This window comes from Panthera tigris, chromosome F3 (assembly GCF_018350195.1).
Source record: "Panthera tigris isolate Pti1 chromosome F3, P.tigris_Pti1_mat1.1, whole genome shotgun sequence".
Lineage (NCBI taxonomy): Eukaryota > Metazoa > Chordata > Mammalia > Carnivora > Felidae > Panthera > Panthera tigris.
In genome coordinates, this window is record NC_056678.1 from 18,245,262 (window position 1) to 18,271,885 (window position 26,624).

Sequence of the window (26,624 nt, forward strand, 5' to 3'; positions counted from 1 at the left end):
AGTGTTCTGTTTATATGGGTTCAATTCTCAATTTAAAAAGCCCCCAAATTAAAAAGATGCTAAGCAGAAAATGCTAGGTTTTCAGTTTATATTGAATTTGAAACAGTTTTGCCACAGCTACTACCACAACAGCTATTATCACTACCACTACTGCCTTAGGAGAATTGTTTAGAATATATGCTTTCTTGTATGTATCTCAATGACACTATCAGCACCTGGAGGGAGACAATTCTTCACTGTATTAGACCGTTCCATCCTCCACACGGTACCTGATTGATTCTATGAAGTAGGCACTAACCATTTTTATTTGTTCTTCTTTTTGTTTGTTACTTTCCTATAAATATCAAGGCAGACACCGTCAGTTACCTATCAAAAACCATCCTCCCCCCTCTTTTTTAAATAACAACATAATTTTCTCCCAAGTGTCAGGCTGCCATATGCTTTCGGAAAAGCCAGGTCCCACTCCAACCCAGTATGACTGGAAATCTGGAACTGCTTCGAGCCATCTTGCAGTCTTGGGGGGGGCTAGTCAAAGAACCAATGGGGACAGAGGAACAGAAAGATAGAACTTGATACTATCACTGAAACACTGAATTAACCAATTCTACAAATTCTTTTTTTCTGTCTTTAACAGCCAACTGATAATAACAAACAAAAACAACAAAAACCTGATAAAGAAAAAGAAATTAGCACTAAGCCAGTTTAGCACTAGTCTAACACTTTAATTTATAGACATTATCCTATGGGTCATTCTCCCCATTTTAGAGATAAGAAAATTAGAGAAAGCATCAGGAACTCATTCATGGTAACACATACGATATAAGAGAATTGGGATATAAATCCAACTATCTAATATTTCCCACTATACCACAATCCAACAATTAATATTTCTTTTTTTTAAATTTCTTTTAATGTTTTATTTATTTTTGAGAGAGAGAGTGTGAGCGGGAGAAGGGCAGAGAGAGACAGAGAGAGAGAGAGAGAGAGACAGAATCGGAAGTAGACTCCATGCTCCGAGCTGACAGCACAGAGCCTGATGCGGGGCTCGAACTCACAAACCATGAGATCATGACCTGAGCCAAACTCAATGCTCAACTGACTGAGCCACCCAGGGGGCCCTCTTTTTTCTTTTTATTAACGATTAATATTTCTGAACAAACCAGAGAGGTATCAAGCCCACACTAATAATCCACACTTCAATGATAAGTAAGACTCAATCTAAGACTCAAGCAACTCTGAGTAGGAAGACAAATGTGTATGGTGCAGGAGTTGTAACATAATGTGATAATTGGTACTATCGCTGAAACAGCCTTACACGGAACACAGGACAAGGAGGAATCAAAGTGTAAATGAGTAGGCTACACATAGAAAGTGACATTAGAATTGGGCCACAACATGCACAGAGATTCACTAAGCAGAAAAAAAAGTGGAAAAGAATTCAGATAACGGTATGAGAAAGAGGGGGGGAAGTCATTAAAGACCAGGAGATAAAATGACTTAAAATCACTATGCTGACACACAGGGTCATAGTGATTCTGTTAATGATTAATGGACTACAAACTAAGGCTGGAAATGTAGACAGATGGCAGACTGATTCTGAAGAGCCCAGGATGTATCTCACAAAGTTACTATTATAAACCAGGGAAGAGAAAGGAGAGCTTGAAATAATGCAGTGGGAATAAAGAGAAGTACATGAATAAGAGTTTAATGTTTCAGTAACAGAATCATTCATTTGAATAAAAACTGTGACTTAAATTGTAATACTTTGTGTGTATACTACATTGCATTTTACTGAGAAATCTTGTATACCACTTAACTTGAAGGATATTCTATATCCATAATTAGACTTCTCTGGATCCTTAAAACGGCCACAGTACTACGAACAGACAACGCACTTCTATTGCTAACACTTCCATTCTAGCAACTATCTTTTTAGAAGCAAGAGAGTATAAAGTGCACACTTTTAAGACTGACTACTTAGGACCAAATTCCAATTCTACCAATATGACTGTGTAACTTTACACAAGTTACTCAACTTCTCTGTGCCTTAGTTTCCTCACCTGAAGAATGAGTAGGGCAACAACTCACAAGACTGAAAATTAAATGAGTTGGTTTACACAAAGCACTTATTTCACAAAACTGAAAATTAAATGAGTTGGTTTACACAAAACACTTAGGACACTGCTTAGCAGTAGTAAGGATGTTAATATACTTTATTTACTTTTTCTTTCCTTAATTTAAATTTTAGTTAACATACAGTGCAATATTGGTTTCAGGGATAGATTCTAGTCATTCATCACTTACATACAACACCCAGTGCTCATCACAAGTGCCCTTCTTAGTTATTTACTTTCCTTTCAAGTAAGGATTTTAAATGTAACACTGATGTTGTCCCTTCAAAGAATAATAAAGTCATTCATAAAGGAGGTAAGAAAATTCAATTTACAAATTTTATATACAGAGGGGAGAGATGAGGCAGGAAGCTGGAGAGAGCTTTCACACCATGGATGGATGGGGGAGCCAGAGAGCAAGTCTTGGCAGGAGTGGAAGACAGCAACAGATGGGGCAATAGGTCGGGACAGGGACAGGAAGACTTCACCTCACAAGAGCCTCTCAGTGACAGAAGAAAGCAAGCTCTCAAGAGCAAGTAGGATGGAAAGAATAGTGAATGTGTTGGAGGAGGAAAGGTAGAAGGAGGCAATTAAATGGAATGCTATTAAAGGTAGAAGAAGAGATGGGGGAAGGAAAGTCAGAAGAAAAAGGGTCTAACAGTGTAGTGTTTAGGGCAGGAAAGGCAAAATCAAGGTCTTGACAAAAAAGTGTATAATGATAATGACCAGAAGGCCAAATCCTTCTTGAGTGTTTGGCTTCCAATTCTTTGCTTTCATTAAAATTGAAGAAAGGACTTGTTAATTAATAGAGCATTAAGTTTCTTTTTGAGGATAAATCAAAATGCTTTCTTTCTTAATTTCTTAATTCAGAACAAGGTCAAAAACTGAGTGACATTACTGTTATCAAAAGTCCTTCACTCCCCATCAACTTATTTATGTAAGCAAAGTTTCCCAATACTTACACTTTAAAAAGAAAAAATCTTAAACTTACATCATGTTATATGTCAATTATATATTAATTTTTTTAAAAACTATGATGATCCTGGGGTGCCTGAGTGGCTCAGTCAGTTAAGCATCTGACTCTTGACTTCGGCTCAGGTCATGATCTCCCAGTTCACGACTTTGAGCCCTGCATCAGGCTCTGCAGTGACAGCGCAGAGCCTGCCTATGATTCCATTTCCCATTCTCTCTGCCCCTCCCCCACTGGGGTGCTCTGTCTCTCTCTCTCTCTCTCTCTCAAATTAAACTTTAAAAAATAAAGAGATAAAAGTTTTACCTTTAAATAACTATATTTACAATACTCCTAAAGTTACATCCTTCACAACCACTTAAACATAAAAAAAAAAAAAAACTGAGGATTCTAATTTTATTTATTTTTTTTAATGTTTATTTTTGAGAGACAGTGTGAGCGGGGGAGGGGCAGAGAGAGAGGTAGACACAGAATATGAAGCAGGCTCCAGGCTCTGAGCTGTCAGTACAGAGGCTGACATGGGCTCAAACTCACTAACCACGAGATCATGACCTGAGTCAAAGTTGGACGCTTAACCGAATGAGCCACCCAGGCACCCCAAGGATGCGAATTTTAAACGTGGGATCAATGTACAAGGAAGAACATCATTCTTCAGAATTTTCATACAGATCACCCAGACAAAGAATTTTAAAAACGACTGCTATAGAAAATGTCTACCACAACTCTTCACCCATGAAGTAAATGCACAGTAATAAAAATGAAGGGTCCTGGGGCGCCAGGGTGGCTCAGTCGGTTAAACATCCAACTTCGGCTCAGGTTATTATTTCGCGGTTCATGGGTTCAATCCCCATGTCAGGCTCTGTGCTGACAGCTCAGAGCCTAGAACCTGCTTCAGATTCTGTCTCCCTCTCTCTCTGCCCCTCCCCTGAGAGCTCTCACTCTCTCTCTCAAAAACAAACATTTTTTAAAAACCTTAATAAAAAAAATAATAAATAAAGAGTTGTAACCTATCAATAAAAAAGGTGCAAGAGGTGCCTGGGTGGCCTAGTCAGTTAAGCGTCCAACTCCTGATTTCAGCTCAGGTCATGATCCCAGGGTTGTGGGATCAAGGCCCAAGTCAGGCCCCATGCTGAGCGCAGACCCTGTTTAACATCCTCTCCCTCCCTCTCCTTCTCTCTCTCTCCCTGTCTCTCACTGGGCGCCTGAGTGGCTCAGCTGGTAAAGCTTTGACACTCGATTTTAGGCTCTCAGGTCATGATCTCACGGTTCTTGGGATCGAGCCCTGCTTTGGGCTTAGCACTGAAAGCACAGAGCCTGCTTGGAATTCTCTCTCTCCCTCTCTGCCCCTCTCCCCCGATTCTGTCTCTCAAAATAAAAATTTAGAAAAAAAAGATTCTCTCTCTCTCCTTCTGCTCCTCTCCCCCATGTGCACACAACTCTCTTCTCTCTCTCTCAAATAAAACAAAACAAATATTCCTATTATCCAAAACCAAAATTTATCCATAAAAAGAGAAGGTTAAAACCTAATCATCACCAAGATAACTTCTAGCTTAGAAAATCAGTAATTGTGACTTCACTATTCACTGGATACATGTGGGAATATACTTAATACGTGAAATCACTTTCTAACTAACACAGTACTATATTTTAAAATTCCTTCCATTCTAGTATACAGTGCTCTATTTAGAAATTCACATAACTTTTGGACTCATTAAAGAATATTGCCTGAAAATCCTAGTAAATGCCAAAATTGTCAGAACATTATATTTCTTTCTGTATTTAACCATTCCAAAAGAAGTGTTCCAAAGCTGTAACAACTGATAGAAAAGTGATTCTAGAAACCCACATAGCAGCATCAATCCATGTTTCCAGGTTCAGGGACAAAGGATTCTGCTTTGTAGGACTTTCACTTCCCTTCTGCCTAACCTAGCCCGTGAAGTACAGTCCTGCAGAGTATCCTACCACTCAGTATTTCTTTTCCTAAGTTCCTTCTGCAAGTTCTTTCCTCCCCAGACTCTCACTTCTGCTCCAGAATCACAAACAGCAGGAATGCACACCACTGTATAAAGATACAGTTGTTCTGGACCTCTGGCATTCCCCTTTAGCCTTACATTCTGTCCAGCCATCTATGTAAGAAATAAGAGTTTTGTCAATTTTTCTTTTTTTATGACAATTAAAAATACTAAAATATAGAACTGACAACACACGGTATGGAAAATACACCAGAACCCAAGGAAGGCTGAGGAAAGCACCCAGGTGACAGGAGAGAGACTCACTTTACCTCTAAACGGTTTTCTAACAACTTAGTGCCAACAACACTTTGGGGCTAAAATATTTTTACAAGTAAAGAATCATTCCAGAGACTCACCCAAGAAATTAGGATACAGATGGTCAATATTATCCACAACATAGTTACACTTGGGACATCTATTATTATCCTCCAAACTCTGATGAATACACTTGTAGCTATTAGCAGAAAAAAAAATAAAATAGGTTTCATTAAATCAGTGAAGAATTAATAAAACTGGTCACAGAATAATGCCTATTAGTCTTCTATTTCTCATTTAAAACAAGTAATGTTATCAAATTTATTTCAGCTTATATTTTTTCATAATAAAGACATATAGGGCATTTATTAGATAATAGTACACAAAAGTTGTTTAAAAATGAACTTGAATAACAAGTCTACTGGATATAGAATATTTAAAAATGTACTAACTTTCAAGTTTATGCAATTTAAATGTTATATAACAAACAATACCAAGAAAAGCAAACGCCTATGATTTAGTTAAGCAAATAAACCATTCATGTTCTTGGAGTGCTGATAACCTTAATACAAAAAGAGCACATTCAAGTAAAAAAAGAAAATAAGAGAAAAACATAAAAATCAGTAAGAAACATTAGTCAATAAGTAGTGAATAAGCATGAGAAAATCACCACCTTCAGCAGAATAAAAAAATTGATTTTAAATTATATATTAGTTTTTTACCAAACAGAATGGAAAAATAAAGAAAATATGGTCAAAGTTAAGGAGCACATGTAAATATAAACAACCTTGAGGCGCCTGGGTGGCTCAGTCGGTTGAGTGTCCGACTTTGGTTCAGGTCATGATCTCACGGTTTGTGAGTTCAAGCCCCACGTTGGGTTCTCTGCCCTGTGCCAACAGCTCAGAGCCTGGAGCCTGCTTCAGATTCTGTGTCTCCCTCTCTCTCTCTGCCCCTTCCCTACTTGCGCTCTGTCTCTCTCTCTCAATAACAAATAAACATTAAAAAAAAAAAAAAAGAAGAAAAGAATTGTTAACCTCGTGTACTGATGAAGGAAATCTAAGTATCACATTTCCAGAAGCCAAGGAGTATGGAAAACCTTACGGTTGCACATTTCCTTTGATGTAATGATTTTATTTCTAGGAGTTTATCCTAAGGAAATGAGCAGAGGTATATACACAGAAAAGTGTCTAAGATTATCTGTAAATAGCAATAAACTGGAAGCAACCAAAACACTAGGACTAAATTGACTAGTTTTGTAAACATCAATCCAATGCAATACATATGAAAAAAACCATATTGCAATACATAATATGCCATGAAAAATAATCTAATAACTATTAATATTTATACCTAGAGAAATAAGATTACAAGAAATTTTTCCTTCCTTACATTATACATTTCTGTAATGTTTGACTTTTTACAATTGTCTTATTATAATACACTTTTTAAATACTGCTCTACTAAACCACAGAGAAATATCAAACTGACGTGAAAAAAAATTCACTAGGAGCTCCTCGGTGGCTCAGTTGGTTAAGTGTCCAACTTCGGCTCAGGTCATGATCTCACAGTTTATGAGTTCGAGCCCCACATCGGGCTCTGTGCTGACAGCTCGGAGCCTGGAGCTGCTTCGGATTCTGTGTCTCCTTCTCTCTCTGCCCTTCCCCCACTTGTGCTCTGTCTCTCTCTGATTCTCAAAAATAAATAAATATGAAAAAAAAATTTTTAACAGAAGTTACTATATCAGTTTGTACTGACTAAAAATCTCTAACATAGTGCATACAGTACAATCTCATTTCTATTTTTAAAAACTGAATATGTGTACATTTAAAATAAACCAAAAAAGACATTCATCATTGTGTTAATAATATATGCCTCTGGATCATATAATTATAGGAATTTTTTTCTTTGTAGATGTTTACAAGTGTCTATAGTAAAACAGTACTGCTTCTAACCATCAGAAAAAAATTATTTGTAAGAAATTCTAAGGGTGATTAGAAAGATGATTCCTAAAAAGATAGCACCTCTTTTATTCTGTATTCACATTACTATAAATTTTTAATTTTTATATCTTACTTTACTCTACCTTATCAAAACAGAAACCTACATCCATTAGGTTTCTCTGTTCTAATTATCAACTACTTTCTCATCTCACATTTATTACTTCCAAGATAAGTAAAAAGAAGACATCCTAGGGAATTAATGTAGCAGTGGTCTTAGGCCCAACACAAGGACCTAAAGATCAGAGTAAACAGCTGGCACATAAGAGGCACTCAAATACATATTAAATAATATGCACAGTATTCCAGAAATAATATCACCTCTTGCAACTATGACAAGGCTAGGATTACTGTATTAGCACAAGACAGGCTGCATATCTGCCAGAAAGTTTCCTACATGGAAATTTCAATGAAAGAAATAATATACTAAATGTTTAGAAGCATAAAGCAAATATGCAATTACAATATATTAAGATTCCATGTTCACAACATGAAAACATTTATAGTCTGCTTAGGGAAAACAGAAATGAGTTAATATTACCAGAAAATATTCCCACATGACAAGATTTAACTCTTAAAAAAATCTGCAAGTTGAAAAAAACCAAGTCATGAAGTAGAGTATCTGGGAAGGTATTAAAGACGAGATAAGGGGTTGACAGATAAGCAGAAGTCCATTTTGGGTTTTACCAAATGATAGAAATGAGCAAATATGACAAGTAGAACAAGCTAAGTTGTTAACCCAGTGAAAGAGGTTGTCAATATTCCTGAAATTATCCCAGAATCCAACAGAATGTCCTCCTCTCCTCTCTTCAGCATCCTAATCCTGTCCCTTGTTAGTAGGTTTACTACCACATTCCTAGAAGAAAAACCAGACTAGGACACAGCCAGAAGGAACTGACCTCAGAAACAAAAGTTCAACCGACTTTTCCACACTGCACTGAAAATATCCATCTATGCTATAAAACGAAAATGCATCAAATTACATACCACAGTATAAGCTGACACGACAACAAAATGAATCAAGTTTACCATATAGCATATACTGCCTCACTACCACCCCAGGTGGACCTGCCCTACTCTGAGAAACAGTAACTATCTTATTTTGTACTTATCTGTGTGTGTGTGTGTGTGTGTGTGTGTGTGTGTGTGTGTACTATTTATTCATTAAAAGCAAAATTTTATTTTAATCCATCTGTCCCTTCAATGTCTAGCACAATATCCTCTTAGAGTTGGAACTAAATAAATACTGAATGCATGAAAAAACTAACTCTACTTCACCATCACCAGCACAGATGCAGTATTTTGGAATCCAAAAGAAGCATAAGTATCTAGACTAGTGATCAAAATAGGGAGGATAGAAGGATACATACCTGGGTCTACCTGAGAAGTTTTCAAAAGCTACTCACACTGCAACTGTTAAAAATAAGAATTCAGAGAGCGCATGGGTGGCTCAGTCACTTAAGCATCTGACTTCGGCTCAGGTCAGAATCTCACAGTTTGTAAGTTCAAGCACCACATCGGGCTCTCTGCTGTCAGTGCCGAGCCCATTTCAGATCCTCTATCCCCCTCTCTCTCTGCCCCTCCCCCACTCTCTCTCTCAAAAACATTTAAAATAATAATTATGATGATGATGATGATGATGATGATGATGATTATTCAGGGGGCACCTAGGTGGCTCAATCGGTTAAGCATCCAACTCGTGGACATCCAATCGTAGGATGGACCCCTACACTGAGCTTCCCACTGAGCGTGGAGCTTGCTTAGGGTATTCTCTTTCTCTCTCTCTCTGCCCCTCTGCCCCGCTCATGCTCTCACTCTCTAAAATATAAACTGGGGCAACTGGGCGGCTCAGTAAGTTAAGTGTCCAACATCAGCTCAGGTCATGATCTTGCAGTTGGTGGCTTCGAGCCTCGAATCAGGCTCTGTGCTGACAGCTAGAGCCTTGAGCCTTCTTGGGATTCTGTGTCTCCCCCCTCTCTCTGCCCTCCCCTGCTTGTACTCCGTCTCTCTCTCTCATTCTGTTTCTCTCGCAAAAATAAACTATATATTATATATTATATATTAACTAATTAATTCCGTGCTAGGGTGTGCTGACATAAATGGGTGTCTATGTCCTCTACTAAGTGTATTTCTGATAATGAAGAATGAGTATTTTGAAGTTTTGCCCTTTGCAACAACATGGATAGACCCAGAGGATTTTATACTAAGTGAATTCAATCAAAGAAAGAGAAATACGACATGATTGCACTTATATGTGGAATCTAAAAAACAAAACCAAAGAACAAACAATCAAACAAACAGAAACAGACTCCTATAAATACAAAGAACAAACTGGTAGTTGCCAGAAGGGAGAGGGATGGGCAAAATAGGTGAAGAGGATTCAAAGGTACAAACCTCCAGTAATAAAATAAGTGAGTCATGGAGATGAAAAGAACAGCATAGGGAATACAGTCATAACATTATAATAACATTGTATGATGACAGCTGGTAACTACACTTATTGTGGTGAGTACTGAATAATGTAGAGAATTATTGAATCACTATGTTGCACACATGAAACTAATATAACAATGTCAACTATACTTTAGTAATTTTTTTAAAATGAGTATTTCTCGGGGCGCCTGAGTGGCTCAGTCGGTGAAACATCTGACTTCGGCTCAGGTCATGATCTCATGGTTTGTGGGTTTGAGCCCCACATCGGGCTCTGTGCTGACAGCTCAGAGCCTGGAGACTGCTTCTGATTCTGGGTTTCCCTCTCTCTCTGCCCTTCCCCTGCTCATGCTGTCTCTCTCTGTCTCTCAAAAATAAATATTTAAAATTTTTTTTGTCTAATAAAATGAGCATTTCTCTATAGATGTATGATTACTATTTATTAAGTATATACCTATCTATAAGATATAAATATACTTGTTTTTTAAACTTTTGGAGCATAATTTTTATTTGGGAACAGCCTCTAATGTACAGAAAACTATGCCACTTTAACCACACAAAGACCTCTTCAAATGTTTTCTCAAACCCTCTATTCATCTACCCCTAACACACAAAAACTTTCTGGTTTCTCTTCATTTTTCTGTAAGTAATTGTAGACACTAGGATAAATGGAGCCCTTATCATAAATATCTTTTTCTCTCTGTAAATAGGGATGAGTACATACAGAAAAAAATCAGAGTAATTTTTTAATAATTCTGTTATTCTACAAATAATCAGAAAATTCTCAAAAAAAGGGGGGGGACTATAAATAAAAACAGCAAGGACAAATCAGTACCAGTCGTCATATATAATAACCAGGTATAAAGAAAGAGTAGGAGCACCTGGGTGGCTCAGCCAGTGGAGTGTCTGACTCTTTTGATTCCGGCTTAGGTCATGATCCCAAGATCATGGGGATGGAGCCCCACATCAGGCTCCACACTGAGCATGGAACCTGCTTAAGACCCTCTCTCTCTCCCTCTGCCCCCTCCCCCACTCTCTCTTTCTCTAAAATGAGAGGTGCCTGGGTGGCTCAGTCAGTTAAGCACCCAACTTCAGCTCAGGTCATGATCTCATGGTCCATGAATTCGAGCCCCATGTAGGGCTCTGTGCTGACAGCTCAGAGCCTAGAGCCTGTGCCAGATTCTGTGTCTTCCTCTCTCTCTGCCCCTCCCCAACCTACATGCACACATGTGCGCTCTCTCTCTCTCTCAAAAATAAACATTAAAAAAATTTTTTTAAATAATAAATAAAATGAAAAAAAAACAAAAAAGACTAACAAGAAGATGCAAAATGATGGATTAGTCAAAAGTCTCAAAAGACAAGCAGATATGCTGAAAGATGACAACACTGAGAAATGCTATTATAATTACTTTGTAATGAAATGAAACAGTAAATCAGAACTTGGTAGACATGAGGTCTGAGAAGCAAAATGCAGAGGACAAGCTGGAGGCACCAAAGAAAAGGAGCAAACCTTATCTCTACATCACAAAGAAGCCAGATTTCTTTCATTATACAATTAAGTTTGGTTAGACAACAGCTAATAACAGACTGACTGTCAAGCGGGAATAGTGTCCCATCCTATTACTAGGAAAGAGTTACCATTTATAAGTGGGATAAAGGATAAACAGTTCATATGGTCCAATCTGATTTAGTGTTAATAATTTGGATGAAGTCTGGAAACAGCAATACCACTTGGCTCCAGATTACCAGCCAAGGTTAAGTTAGCAAGGAGTTGATCCAACGGGCTACTGTTAATGATTGAAGTTCCACCGCATTACATGATAGAATAGGATAAATAATGAGCGTTTGCTTTAAACAAAAGTACAGGGGCGCCTGGGTGGCTCAGTTGGTTAAGCGGCCGACTTCGGCTCAGGTCATGATCTCTCGGTCCGTGAGTTCGAGCCCCGCGTCAGGCTCTGTGCTGACAGCTCGGAGCCTGGAGCCTGTTTCGGATTCTGTGTCTCCCTCTCTCTCTGACCCTCCCCCGTTCATGCTCTGTCTCTCTCTCTCTCTCTCAAAAATAAAAAAAATAAAAAAATTAAAAAAGTTAAACAAAAGTACAAAATGCCTTACAGTTTTGTAACCCTGACAACAGGACTGCCGGCCTCCAAGTTTCCTAGTTCCTGCCAACCTTATAGTCTCTATTCTACCAAAACCTGTTCTCTGGTAGGTATTTTAAAACACCTTCATATCAGGTTACAACAGAACTTGAGTTATAACAAGGATCTAAACTTAAAACTATTTTTATTTGAAGGGAAAAACAGATACTTACGAAATCAATGGGGTTTTCCAACAATGATGTAAGGACACACCATGAAGATTATAGGACTCAATGAAAAGGCCAGGTTTATTTAATTATAAAGTCAATCAGTAATTTATTACACTTTACAACTTAGTGAATTATTGTACCGATTTAGCAGACTCTGCAACGTCCTTTTAAAATGCCACAGCAAAAACTGGACAGCGACATGCAGAAAAATGAACCTGGACCAGTTTCTTACACCATACATAAAAATAAACTCAAACTGGATGAAGGCCGTAAGACAGGAAGCCATCAAAATCCTCGAGGAGAAAGCAGGTAAAAACCTCTTTGACCTCGGCCTCAGCAACTTCTTACTCAACACATCTCCAGAGGCAAGGGAAACAAAAGCAAAAATGAACTATTGGGACCTCATCAAAATAAAAACCTTCCACACAGCAACGGAAACAATCAACAAAACTAAAAGGCAACTGACGGAATGGGAGAAGATACTTGCAAACGACATATCGGGTAAAGGGTTAGTATCCAAAATCTATAGAAAACTTATCAAACTCAACACCCAAAAAACAGATAATCCAGTGAAGAAATGGGCAAAAGACATGAATAGATACTTCTCCAAAGAAGACATCCAGATGGCCAAATGACACATGAAAAAATGCTCAACTTCACTCATCATCAGCGAAATACAAATCAAAACCACAATGAGATACCACCTCACACCCGTCAGGATGACTAACATTAACAACTCAGGCAACAACAGATGTTGGTGAGGATGCGGAGAAAGAGGATTTCTTTTGCATTGTTGGTGGGAATGCAAGCTGGTGCAGCCACTCTGGAAAACAGTATGGAGGTTCCTCAAAAAATTAAAAACAGAACTACCCTACAACCCAGGAATTGCACTACTAGGTATTTATCCAAGGGATACAGGTACGCTGTTTCAAAGGGACACATGCACCCCAATGTTTACAGCAGCACTATCAACAACAGCCAAAGTATGGAAAGAGCCCAAATGTCCATCGGTGGATAAATGGATAAAGAAGATGTGGTATATATATACAATAGAGTATTACATGGCAATCAAAAAGAATGAAATCTTGCCATTTGCAACTACGTGGATGGAACTAGAGGGTATTATGCTAAGTGAAATTAGTCAGAGAAAGACAAATATCATATGACTTCACTCATATGAGGACTTAAGATACAAAACAGATGAACATAAGGGAAGCAAAAATAATATAAAAACAGGGAGGGGGACAAAAACATAAGAGACCCTTAAATATGGAGACCAGAGGGTTACTGGAGGGGTTGTGGGAGGGGGGATGGGCTAAATGGGTAAGGAGCATTAAGGAATCTACAGCTGAAATCACTGTTGCACTATATGCTAACTAATTTGGATGTAAATTTTAAAAAATAAATTAAGTAAAATGGTAAAAAAAAAAAAAAAAAAAAAAGAAAAAGAAATTTAAACACACACACACACATAAAGATATACCACAGGAAATATAAAAGAGGAGGGCAGTTAGGAAAAATTAAATCCTCATTTTATTTTTTTTATGACCTGAGCAAAAGTCGGGTGCTTAACCAACTGAGCCACCCAGATACCCCAATGTTAATTTATTTTTGAGAGAGATAGAGAGAGACAGTGTGCAAGCAGGGTGGGGTAGAGAGAGAGGAGACAGAATCTGAGGCAGGATCCAGGCCCTGAGCTGTCAGCACAGAGCCCAACATGGGACTCGAACTCACCGCTGAGATCATGACCTGAACCAAAGTCTGACCCTTAACCAACTGAGCCACCCAGGCACCCCTAAGTCCTCACTTTATAATTTGGATCAAACGTCACACCTTCAACACTATGAAAGAAAAGGAGGTGAAGCGGTAGGAAGAGAAGGGGGAAGAAGGAGAGCAGCAGCAGAAGAGACAGGTTGAGTCACCAGACAAAGGTAAGTTTTAGAGCCAGAACCAGAATCCTGGTTTACCAACTTCAAGACCCTGGTGTTTTAGCTCTGTATCAGTAGTTCTCACCTGAGGGCAATTTTGTCCCTTACATGATATCTGACAATGTCTGGAGACATTTTTGGTTGTCACACTTGTGGGAAAAGGGACTGCTACTGGGTAGAGGCCAGGATAATGCTAAACAATCAACAATACCCAGGGTAATCAGCCACAACAAGGAATTATCCAGTCCAATATGTCAATATTACCAAAGGTTGAGAAAGCCTAATCTGAATCATCCAATTTTCCAGAAATGAAACCCCAAAGTCCCGAAGGGACATACATGGTTTCGTATGGAATGCTACAGTGCTGGATCAATTAATGAACCAAAGAAAACACTACTGTTAAACAATCAGCCTTAAAAGACTAAGACCATACATGTATCAACCTAAAAGCAAGACACATGTGACCAGAATTTCAGTAGCAATATAGCACAGAAAGTGATTCATGAACGGTAATAATGTCAATGCAATGATATACCAGGAAATCAAAACTATTTAAGGAAAGATGGCCTTTATTTAAAAACCGGCAAAAAAAAATTCTGAAAGAATACACCATCACTCCTTACTGGTGATAACTTACGAGAAGGTATACAAATAAGGCTTGAAAAATGGTGACATTTACATTTCATGTACATCTTTCTGGACAATAAAAGTTGTTTTTTAACCAAGAGTACATATGGCCTATTTTAGTAATTTGTATTTTAATAAAAAACCGTCCAAGCCAAGAAAGCTATTTTTATTCTAAACTTCTTTTTAAATGACTGGCAGATTGGATTCACCTATCAGTGATGCATCATGCTCCCAATCAACCTAAAGTACTTACAAAATGACACCCTGACTAATGAATATCAATATACCAGATACTGTACTCTATTTCAGAATAAAATCAGGAGTCTAACTTCAACATGAATTAGAATATAGGGACTATTAGAACACAACAGAAATACTAAGCCAAAAATATTACATCAACAGCATAAATTTATGGAGATGATTGACTAGAAATAGAATACACCATCTCCAATCAAAAAAGCACATAAAAGGGCCGCCTGGGTGGCTCATTCAGTTAGACCTTTAGCTCAGGTCATGATCTCATGGATCTTGAGTTCAAGCCCCACATCGGGCTCTGTGCTGACAGCTCAAAGCCTGTAGCCTGCTTCAGATTCTGTGTCTCCCTCTCTCTCTCTGCCCCTCCCCCCCCAAAATAAACAAACATTAAAAAAAAAATTTTTACACGAAAAAATAAGTAAAAGGAATTAAACATACACAGATTACATACCCATTAGGATAGCTACTGTTAAAGAAAAAAAAAAAACAGAAATGACAAGTGTTGGCTAGAACATTGAAAAATTGGAACTCTTGTGTACTGCTAGGGGAAATATAAAATGGTATAGCAGCTATGGAAAACAGTATGGAGGTTCCTCAAAAAATTAAACACAGAACTACCCAATGATACAGTAATTCTGTTTCTGGGTATATACCCAAAAGAACTGAAACCAGGATCTCAAGAAGATATTTATATACCAATGTTCAAAGCACCACTCTTAACAAGAATTAGAGGGTGAAGGCAATCAAGTGTTCATTAACAGACAGATGAATAAACAAATAAAATATAATATATACACACAATGGAATACTATTCAGCCTTAAAAAGGGAGGAAACTGACATATACTACAAGGATGAAACTTGAGGACATGATGCTAGGTGAAATAAGCAAGTCACAAAAATACAAATACTATTTGATGCCACTTACATGAAGTATCTAGAATAGTCAAATTCACAGAACCAAAGTAAAATGGTGACTGACAGAGGCTAGGTAGGGGAAGGGGAGAAACCCTTCAAGTAAGGGTATAGTTTCAGCTTTGCAAAATAACAAAGTTCTGGAGATTAACTGCACAACAATGTGAACAAACTTAACAGTACTCAACTTAAAAATGGTTGAGATGGTAAAATTTATGTTATGTGTATTTTACCCCCACTAAAACTTTTTTCAATATACAGATGAATGTGACATATATACAAGACAAAGCAACTAAAGATAACACTGAGTAAAATGTTAAAATAGAAAACACAGATCTTTTTAATCCCCTAGATCCTTTTCGAATGACTTTCTAACCTCCTTTCCTGGGCCTCACACCTATCCCCAAAATGAGTTAAAGGTGCTTCATGCTTCAACCTAATTATCCAACAACCCCAATTTTCTAAAACGGTAATCAAAGCTCTGTAGCAATCAACCCAAAAGTCTTAAAATCCATCTATAAGGGCAATAGTAAATTTCGCAATTACAAATAGTAAATTTGTAAATAGTAAAATTGTGAAATAGTAATTTCACAATTACAAATAGTGAAATTTACGAATAGTAAATTTCACAAAAATTATGCACCAACCATATGCTTACTGACTTGAGCTGATGAACCTGTAAAAATACATCAATCAAAGAAATTACAAAATAACCAAAATTATTTTAAAAACATAACTTCTTGCTGGCTACATTTACACACAATTTAAAAATCAAGACAATTTTGCTAAATGAAATCATCTTACCAAAAGCTGTGGCCACATTTCGTCATGTATGCTTCCTCAATCATATCAAAGCAGATAGGGCTAAAAAGAAAATAGGAAAATAATTGACACATTTTTTCCAGCAGAGTGATTACAAATTGACAAGGCTAGTAACAATACCAACAAAATCGTATTTCAATATATAGCTAAGACTTCAAACATTCTATCAATGAAACAGAATTTCTGTTGAGTTGAAGGTACTTTAAGGGATTGGTGGTAAAATGACAATTTGTTCAAGATAGGTCTAAGTCACCAAGATCTAAGTGCAATTAAATGAGTAAATTAAAATGGCCCCAATACTTTTTAATTTTTAATAATGCAATGCAGTCACAAGAGTCCTTAGGAGTTCTACTACCATTCACAATCATCCCTATACTCAAAAGCACCTAACTCAAATGCTGTTTTACTTCCTATTTCAAAAAAAAAAAACAAAACACTAGTTTCCTGAGTGGCAAACTTACAATTCCATTATCAATAACTCTTCTAGATGAGGAAGATGGTAATTATAGCTAATACTTACAAAGTACAAATAGTATCCATTAAAATAATATTAACTTGTAATTTTTTCAACAAAAGTGTTGGTAGGTACATATTACTAGACCTATTTAATGAGGAAATCAAGGCACAAAGATGTTGACGTCATACAGTTAGGAAGTAACAATTTTCAAACTTAGCTCCATGCTCTTAACCACTCCACTATTCTATATTAATTCCGGATACTGCAAGTTAAATACCAAGTCGTACCAACATAACCACAGAGTTCTGGCTAACAAAAGGTAGTTATCAATCTGAGAGGCCACTATCTACCAGAAAAAGACGAAGTCTTGTGAAACGAGATGTCCCTTTATCCTTGCCTCTTTTTCCTTCTGAAACCTCTGATAACGTCTCTAGAGATACAACAGCCATCTTCTGACCAAGAAGACAAAAAATGGTAAGCTAGAAAAATAGGATACTGTTCCTTGATGACATCCTTGAGCAATCTCATCATCTATGGATTGCCTATCTCTGGACTTCACATTACATAAGAAAAGTAAATTCTCACTTGTTTAAGGCAGTATTTATCAAGTTTTCTGTTACTGGCATACAAATCAGATCCCTACTGACAATACATGACATTTAAATTATAAAATGAAAATTCACCCACTTCTTCAAGAAAAATTTCCTGGGCATAACTACTATCTTAGAATGTGAAACCATATAGGGGCACCTGGGTGGCTCAGTCGGTTGAGCATCTGACTTCGGCTCAGGTCATGATCTCGCGGTCCGTGAGTTCGAGCCCCGCGTCGGGCTCTGGGCTGATGGCCCAGAGCCTGGAGCCTGCTTCCGATTCTGTGTCTCCCTCTCTCTCTGCCCCTCCCCCGTTCATACTCTCTCTGTCTCAAAAATAAATAAACGTTAAAAAAAAATTTTTTTTTAAAAAGAATGTGAAACCATATTAAAAAAAGTTATAAAATCAGAACATTGCACCTGCTCAGAGTTTCACCACATACAGTGTGTTGGCTTAAATGGCACTGGTTTTGTCAGCCTCTCTGCTGGAATGAGAAAAAAGAGCTCTCCTAAATGCGGGGATTTGGTCATTTCTCTTTTGAAACCAAGTCCATCTTGCTCCTGTTTGATGGAGTTAAGAAAACAGGGTTGGGGGTTCCTCCCAAGAGCGTGTGGATGCACTGTGTAGGCTGATCCCAGCTGTGGATGAAGGGTTTTGAAGAGCAGATGTGGAAAGGACAGATTTTACTTCACAAGTACGGTTGGTCACTGGCGGCTGAGGCAGATGTCTTAAGGCTCAAAACCCAGAGTGGAAGGTATGTTTATGCCCTCTCCTTTTTTTAAAGACTTTTTTTTTTTTTTTTTTTTTTTTTTTAGCAGTTTTAGGTTTGTAACAAAATTAACAGGTAGGTACAGAGATTTGCCATATATTCTCTGACCCAAACACATGCACAGCCTTTGCCATTATCAACATCACTCACCAGAATAGTACGCTCCCCCCACCCCCCACCACCAGCCCCGGGGATGAATTTAAACTGACACATCAAAATCAACAAAGTCCACAGTTTACCTTATGGTTCACTCTTCATGTTGTACATTCTATGGGCTTGAACACAAGTATAATGACATATATTCATCATTAAAATACAGATTATTTCTCACTCTCCTAAAAATCCTCTTTGCTCTGCCTATTCATCTCTCTCTCCTCATCCACAATCACTGATCTTTATCTTGCCTCCACAGTTTTGTCTGTTCCAGAATATCATATTTGGGATCATACAGTATTGTAGCGTTTTCAGATTGGCTTCTTCTGCTTTGTAATATGGCTTTCGGATTTCTCCACGTCTTTTCAAGGTTTGATAGCTCATTTCTTTTTAACGCTGAATAATCTTCCACTGTCTGGACGTACCACAGTTTACTTATCCATTCATCTACTGAAGGACATCTTGGTTGCATCCAAGATTTGGCATCTATAAATATAGCTGTTATAAGCATTCAAGTGCAGGTTTTTGTGTCTACATAAGCTTTTAACTCCTTTGGGTAAATATCAATGGGTGCCTAGTTAAATTATACGGCAAGAATATGTTTAGTTTTATAAGAAATCACCCAACTGTCTTCCAAAGTGGCTACACCATTTTTTCATTCCTACCAGCAAAGAATAAGAGTTCCTGTTGCTCTATAACCTCCTCGCATTTGGTGTTGTCAGTCCTCTAAGTTTTAGCCATTCTAATAGGTATATAGTGACACCTTGTGGTTTTGATTTGCATTTCCCTGATGACATATGATGTAGAGCATCTTTTCATATGCTTATTTGCCATCTATGTATTTTTTTTTAATATGAAATTCATTGTCAAATTGGTTTCCATACTATGTGTCTTTTTTGGTGAGGTGTCTGTTGAGGTCTTTGGTCCATTTTTTAAATCTTATTATTTTTAAGAGTTCTTTGTATATTTTAAATAAAAGTTCTTTATGAGATATGTCTTTTACAAATATATTTTCCCAATCTGTGGCTAATACTTCCGTTTCTTAACAGTGGGTTTCATAGAGCAGAATTTTTTTTTTAATGTTATTTACTTATCTTGAGAAAGAGAGTGAGCAAGTGCACACAAGTGGGGGAAGGGGCAGAGAGAGAGTTAGACAGAAAATCCCAGGCAGGCTCTGTGTGCTGTCAGCATAGAGCCTGACACAGGTCTCCATCCCAAGAACCATGAGATGGTAACTTGAGCCGAAAACAAGAGTCCAACCCCGCATACCAACTTTTTAAACAGCTCTTCTAATAAATCATGTTTAAAATTTGGGGAAAAATGGAGCACCTGGGTAGCTCAGTCGATTAAGCATCTAACTCATGATTTCAGCTCAAATCATGATCTCAGGATTCATGAGATTGAGCCATGCGTCATCAGGCACTGAACTGACAGCATGAAGCCTGCTTGGGATTTCTTTCCCTCTCCCTCTCTCTCTGCCCCTCCCCACTCGTGCATGTGCTCCCTCTCAAAATAAATAAACAACAACAACAACAAAAAAAAGATTTGGGGAAAAAGACCTTTCTGTTCCCAAAGTAAGTATGTTTATAAATTTAAGTAATAATACCATCATATCTGTTATGCTGCATTAACTCAGGCTTAGAAGCAAGATGCAGAATGTCTTAAGAGACTGACCTTAGTCCAGACTTCCATCAGTGCCACCAATGAACATTTTAAAGTTGGCCCCAGCACGTAGAAGAATCAACTGTAAATACCTATCAATACTTTCTCAGAAATTCCAAAATTTTTAAACATTCATACATTCAACAAATTACATATTAGGTACTGACTACATATCAGACACTGTTCTGGATACCAAGGGCAAAGAAGTGAATAAACAAAAATCCCCTCATGGTTCTATAATCTAGTGGGAAAGACAGACAATAAACAAGATAAATAAGGTAGACCTTATATGATAAGGTTAGATAGAGACAAAGATAAGGAAAAAATTAAGCAGGGGAGGAGGATAGGAAATGTTAGATTGGGTTAGACAGAATAGTAAGAGAAGCCTCAATGAGAAGCTGACATTTGAGTAACTATTTCAAAGTAAGAGGGAAACAATCTACACAGAAATCTGGAAAAACAGCAACCAAAAAGTAAGAGCAAGTACAAATGCCCTGAGGCAGGAGTATACCTGATATGTTCAGACTAGCAAGGTGGTCAGTGTAGAGTAGAATAACCAAGTGGGAAAATACTAAAGATCAGGCCAGAGAAATAATAAGGGGCCATATAAAAAAAACAATAAATTAAATTAAATTAAATTAAATTAAATTAAATTAAATTAAATTAAGTTAAAAGGGGGGGCACCTGGGTGGCTTAGTCAGTTAAGCATCCGACTTTGGCTCAGGTCATGATCTCGCAGTTCATGGGTTTGAGCCCCACATCAGGCTCTGTGCTGACAGCTAAGAGCCTGAAGCCCACTTCAGATTCTGTGTCTCCCTCTCTCTCTGCCCTTCCCCAGCTCGCACTCTGCCTGTGTATGTCTCTCTCTCAGAAGTAAATACACATTAAAAAAAAAAAAAAAAAAAAAAAAAACTCTCTTGAAACATGTTAAGGACTTTGGATTTTACAGTGAATAAAACAAGAATTTACTGGACAATTTAGAACAGAATGGCCCAATGTGACAAAGTGATAAACCAGATCACTCTACCTTATACATTGAAAGAAGACTAAAGGAAAGCAATTGTAAAACTAAAACCTCTTATAATAATTTAGCTGAGAAATGACACTGGATTAAATGATGGTAGTAGCAGTGAAGGTGATGAGAAGTGATCAAATTCTGATATAATCTGAAGGCAGATATTTGGTTTGCTACGGATTAGATATTAGCTATGAGAAAAATGAATCATGGATTTTAAGCTGTAAACTGGAAGAAATTACAGTATGTTTATTTCACAGAGAGCTCTAGCATTCATTAGTTTATTTAAAAAAAGAGAGAGAGAGAGCAGGACTACAATGCATGTCCTATCGTGTGTTCCTCCAATACCAAAAGTTGTATGCAGTACCTAAAAATTACCATCAGATGAGTTTAAACAGAAGTATTTAAGGAATGGCTTCTGAGTAACGTGTGAATTAAGAAAGTTTCCATTCTTTTTACCAGAGCTAACTTTTTTTTTTAATTTTTATTTTTGAGTTAAAGAGAGCAAGTGGGGGAAGTACAGACAAAGTGGGGAACAGAGGATCTGAAGTGGCTCTGCACTGACAGCAGAGAACCCAATGTGGGGATAGAACTCACAAACTGTGAGATCATGACCTGAGCCAAATTCGGACCTACAACTTTCTAACTTTGAGTCAAGTGTTAAACCTAATCTTGTTTTCTCATTTGTATAACTGGAATGACAGTTACATCACACAATCACTGTACTGATTAACAAAATATCTATGAAGTACTCAGTACAATTCCCGGTATGCAACATTCAATAAATAGCAGAATATATGAAAAGAGATGATGGAACAATCTGTATCAGTGATAGAAACTTGACAAGAGTGGTCCACCCAAACTAAAAACTTCAAGGAATTCCTACTAGAAATAGGTAAAATAAAGGAAGATGAGGACTGACCAACCATTCGTCTTCCCAAGAAAGGGATGCAGTATCACAGGAAATAGAACACAGAAAAGACTCTAACAATAACAAAACACCACTACCTCTTTCCAATTTTGAGGGGCAAGAACATATTCAGAGTGGGTTTTGGGCAAAACTGTAAACAATCCATTCAGAAACCCTCCTCTCTGCCAATCTATAGCAATCAAGGAGTACGAGCTCAAAGCCCTAAACACAATACGGGCATAGCACGGATGTGAACTGGCAGCCAGGCCAGACATTACAGATACCTAAATTTTTATACAACCTCAAAAACGTTGCACAGATGCCCCAAAAATGTTTATAGATCCCCCAAACTCTTTATGGACTCCTGATACAGTGGCATCACAAAAAGAGGGAAAAATAACATGGCTTAAAGATCTGCTGGGACTGTTCATGCCTCCCACACCACATAACACAAGTAACTCTTATAAATCAAGACAGAAAATCCAATAGGAAGGGTGTCTGGCTGGCTAAGTCGGTGGAGCTTGTCACTCTTCATCTTGGGGTTGTGAGTTTGAGCCCCATGCTGAGTGTGGAGAGTACCTAAAAATAAAATCTTTAGGGACACTTGGGTGGCTTAGTCAGTTAAGTGTCCAACTCTTGGTTTCAGCTCAGGTCATGATCTTGTGGTCTGCAGGTTCAAGCCCCACATGGGGCTCTGTGCTGACAGCTCACACAGAGGCTGGAGCCTCGTTCGGATTCTGTGTCTCCCTCTCTCTGCCCCTCCCCTACTCCCACTCTGCCTGTATCTCTCAAAACTAAATAAACCTTAAAAAAATTTTTTTCAATTAAAAAATTAAATCTTTAGGGGCACCTAGGTGACTCAGCCTGCTGAGGGTCTGACTCTTGATTTAGGCTCAGGTCATGATCCCAGGGTCGTGAGATAGAGCCCCACATCAGGCTCCATGCTGAACGTGGAGCCTGCTTAAAATTCTCTCTCCCTGTGCCCCTCTCCCCCGCTCGCAAGCTCTCTCTCAAATAGATAAATAAATAATAAACAAACAAAATCTTAAAAGAAAAAAAAATGGGAAAAAATGTGAATTCCTAATTCACAGAATTCACACACTGCCTTTCAAGTATATGAAAAAATGTTCCAACTCAGTAGTAATCAAGAAATGCAAAAAAAAAAAAAAAAAAGAAGAAGAAGAAGAAGAAGACGACGACGATGACGACGAAGACGACAAGGGGGGCGTGTATCGGGGTGGCTCAGTCAGTTAAGCATCCGACTTTGGCTCAGGTCATACCTGTGGTTCGTGGATTCGAGCCCTGCATCACGCTCTGTGCTGACAGGTCGGAGCTTGGAGCCTGTTTCAGATTCTGTGTCTCCCTCTCTCTCTGCCCCTCCCCTGCTCACGCTCTGTCTCTCCCTCTCTCAAAAATAAACATTAAAAAAAAAATTTTAAAGGGAGCATCTGGGTGGCTCAGTTGACTAAGCAGAGTCTGACTCTTGATTTCAGCTCAGGTCATGATCTCATGGTTTGTGATTTCGAGCCCCACATCAGGCTCTACACTAATAGTGTAGAGCCTGCTTGGGATTCTCTCTCATCCTCTCTCTCTGCTCCTCCCCTGTTATAAATAAATAAATAAATAAATAAATAAATAAATAAATAAATAAGTGTGTATGTATGTATATGTATATATGCATATATACATATACTAAAAAACACAACAAAATAACAATTCATCACCATTAGGTATTAGAACACTGGAATACCAAGTATGTTAGGTAAGACATGAAAAACAAGAATATTCATGCAGAGATATTCTAGCAAGCAACCTAGACTGAGTATTCATATATTTATGACCAAGCAACCCCACTCCTGAGATTACATGTAAATAGCTAAAGACATGTAAATAGCATGCTATTACATGTAAATAGCAAAGCACTTGATTATATGTATGTAATATGTGTATTTAAATGCATATACACGTATGGACGTAGGTATTTACATAAACATATGTGGCTGTGCATATGCTTATGTGTGACTGCATGTCTGTGTAGAGTCATGCATGAGGACACTTGAAACAAGCCACACACTTATGACAGCAGGGAATTAGAAGAAGCCCTAATGCTCATAATAACTACAATAAAGAAGCAAAATGTGCTTGAATATACACTATAAAATTTCATGCAACAGTCAGAAGGAATGAACCAAAGATACATGGAGGCATGGCTAGATGCTTTGTCAAGTGAAAATAGAAATGAAAAGGAGATCTGTGGCATAATGCAATTTATATAAATGTAAAACACGCAAAAAAATATATTTCACAAGGATACATGTATTCAAAGACATACATAAATCACCAAGTCAGGAGAATAAAAAATGAAATGGCGAAAGTAATAAAATCTCTTATTCAATAGGATCTAAGAACGTCATCAACAAGATGTAACATTATACCAGTAAAAAAGAAACAACTCTGCTAATGAATAGTAATTTTATTTATGTTTCTCTAAAACACTCTTTTAGACTTCAGTTTTATCAGATACCACTACTGTGAAAAAAAAATACACACATACATATAATTAGAATTTTCCTACAAAATTCTCATTCTTCAGAGTCTAACTTTTCTGAATCACTTTTGACTAAGTTACTGATGTCCAGATTTTCCACACAGTATTCTCCTTGACTTTGGTGAGGTGACATTTATTAAGAGAATCCTACCGGTACTGGGATCTTAAGTCAGGTTTACATTTAGCCAGCTAACCTACATCTGACTCCAGCTTCAGGAATGTTGCTAAACATGTCTAATTCACCACATCCCAGAACCTCCTCCACCCTTCACTCCCACATACAAATTTTTAGTTCATAGGGAATAAAACAATAATTCACAATTGTCTCAGAGAATTTCTTCCAATCTGCTGAAACCTAGTCAAGTTTTGAGGCAGGCATTTTTTTATGTTTACACGTCTATATGAAATGACCACATGAAGCTACATCCAACTGCCACGTAGCAAACGGGAATTTTTTTTTAGTTCTATAATCTATAAAACATAGTCCAATTTTCAGATATGTCAAAGTGTAAAAAAGAAAAAGAAGTTCAATTTAGAATAAAAAAATGTGACAAAGTAAACCAAAGCAAACAAAACAAAACAAAACAAAGCCTTGGATGGGCCAAAGGACAATGTGAAACACAATGCCCTCACTCCGTACTTGAGGTGAAAACTTAACTGTAAGTGGACTTACCCTCTTGCTATGTACACTTAGAAAACAAGAAGGGGAGGAGGACTGGACACTAGGCAGCACAGTATTGAGATCTCTGAGGCAAGGGGAGCAAATGAAGTGAACCCTATCCCAGACCCAGCTTTTTGCCTTCACCGAAAGCTTCACAAGCCAAAGAAAGGAGAAACCAAACAGCACCCCAATCTCACCAAGTCCAGTAAGGATAAAGGGGAAAGACTTTACAGGGCAAGACACCAAAGAGGAAGCAGACGCAAAGAAAAAGAATTCTAGAAATCTACACAGGGTTCTCAAGTCTGTTGTTGAATACGAGTCCTATGTGCCCAGGGTAAAACTCTACAAGATCAGTTAAAAATGGCCAGGAAATGATAAAGCACAGGGTATTTAATAGAAAACCCAGAAGAGTCATTAGCGTGGAAATAAACTGGCTCTAGAAAAATGGCTCCTCATAACCCACCCTCAAAACAATTTTAAATTTATTTATAACAACTGCATGCGAATCTACAATTTTCTCAAAACAAAAACTTTAATTACAAAAAAATTAACTAAATTAAAGAACATAATACTCAAAAGGATCAAACTGATCTGCAAGGAACTTTACTTACTGCCAGAACAAAGTCCAATACTCTCTGTAGAGAAAGAAAGCAAAATCCAGCATTCAGTAATGGCAAGTTTATAATGTCGACTATCCAATAAAAAAAATTACGAGACATGTACAACAGTAGGAAACTGTGACCCATAAAGAGGAGGAAAACCACTCTAGAGAAACAAAAAGACAGTTAATAGAATTAGCAGAAAATTCTTGAAAACATATATTACAAATATGTTCCATAATTTAAAAGATCACAAAAGTATAATGAGGAAAACAGAAGATATACAACGGACCAATTAAAAGCCTACAGGTTAAAAATACAGTGCCTAAAAACATAGCAAAAGACGTGCACTCATAAGAAAGTAAAATATAAAATTCCTAGAAATTTTAAAAACACATCAAACACAAAGGATTACTTCCACAAGCTCATCAATACATGAAACATAAGTTAAGGAAGGAAGCCATGAATGTTTGAAGATCGGCCAACAGACATTATCTAAATTAAAACATAAAAAGAAAACAAAAAAAGAAGACAGAAAATCCAAGAGCTCTTGTGAAGACCTTTCCATACCCACCTCCAAAAACTAAAGGCAGATATTATTATACTGCACAACCTTAAGCTTGCCAAAGGG

The 26,624-nt window shown here is 37.5% G+C and overlaps 1 protein-coding gene across 9 annotated transcripts in view; it reads right to left on the bottom strand.

Moving 5' to 3' along the window:
* The window catches only part of COP1 (COP1 E3 ubiquitin ligase), a 256,822-nt gene that overhangs the window by 209,081 nt on the left and 21,117 nt on the right, over positions 1-26,624 (bottom strand). For all 9 annotated transcript variants that reach the window (XR_006214220.1, XM_042976914.1, XM_042976913.1 and 6 more), the window contains exons 2-3: positions 16,611-16,670; positions 5,450-5,547 (exon numbers count right to left, since the gene is read on the bottom strand). Coding sequence is in view for 8 of the 9 variants with exons in the window: in XM_042976914.1 (XP_042832848.1) it covers positions 5,450-5,547; positions 16,611-16,670 (158 nt within the window). In the remaining variant the exon portion in view is untranslated. The remainder of the gene's footprint in view (positions 1-5,449; positions 5,548-16,610; positions 16,671-26,624) is intronic.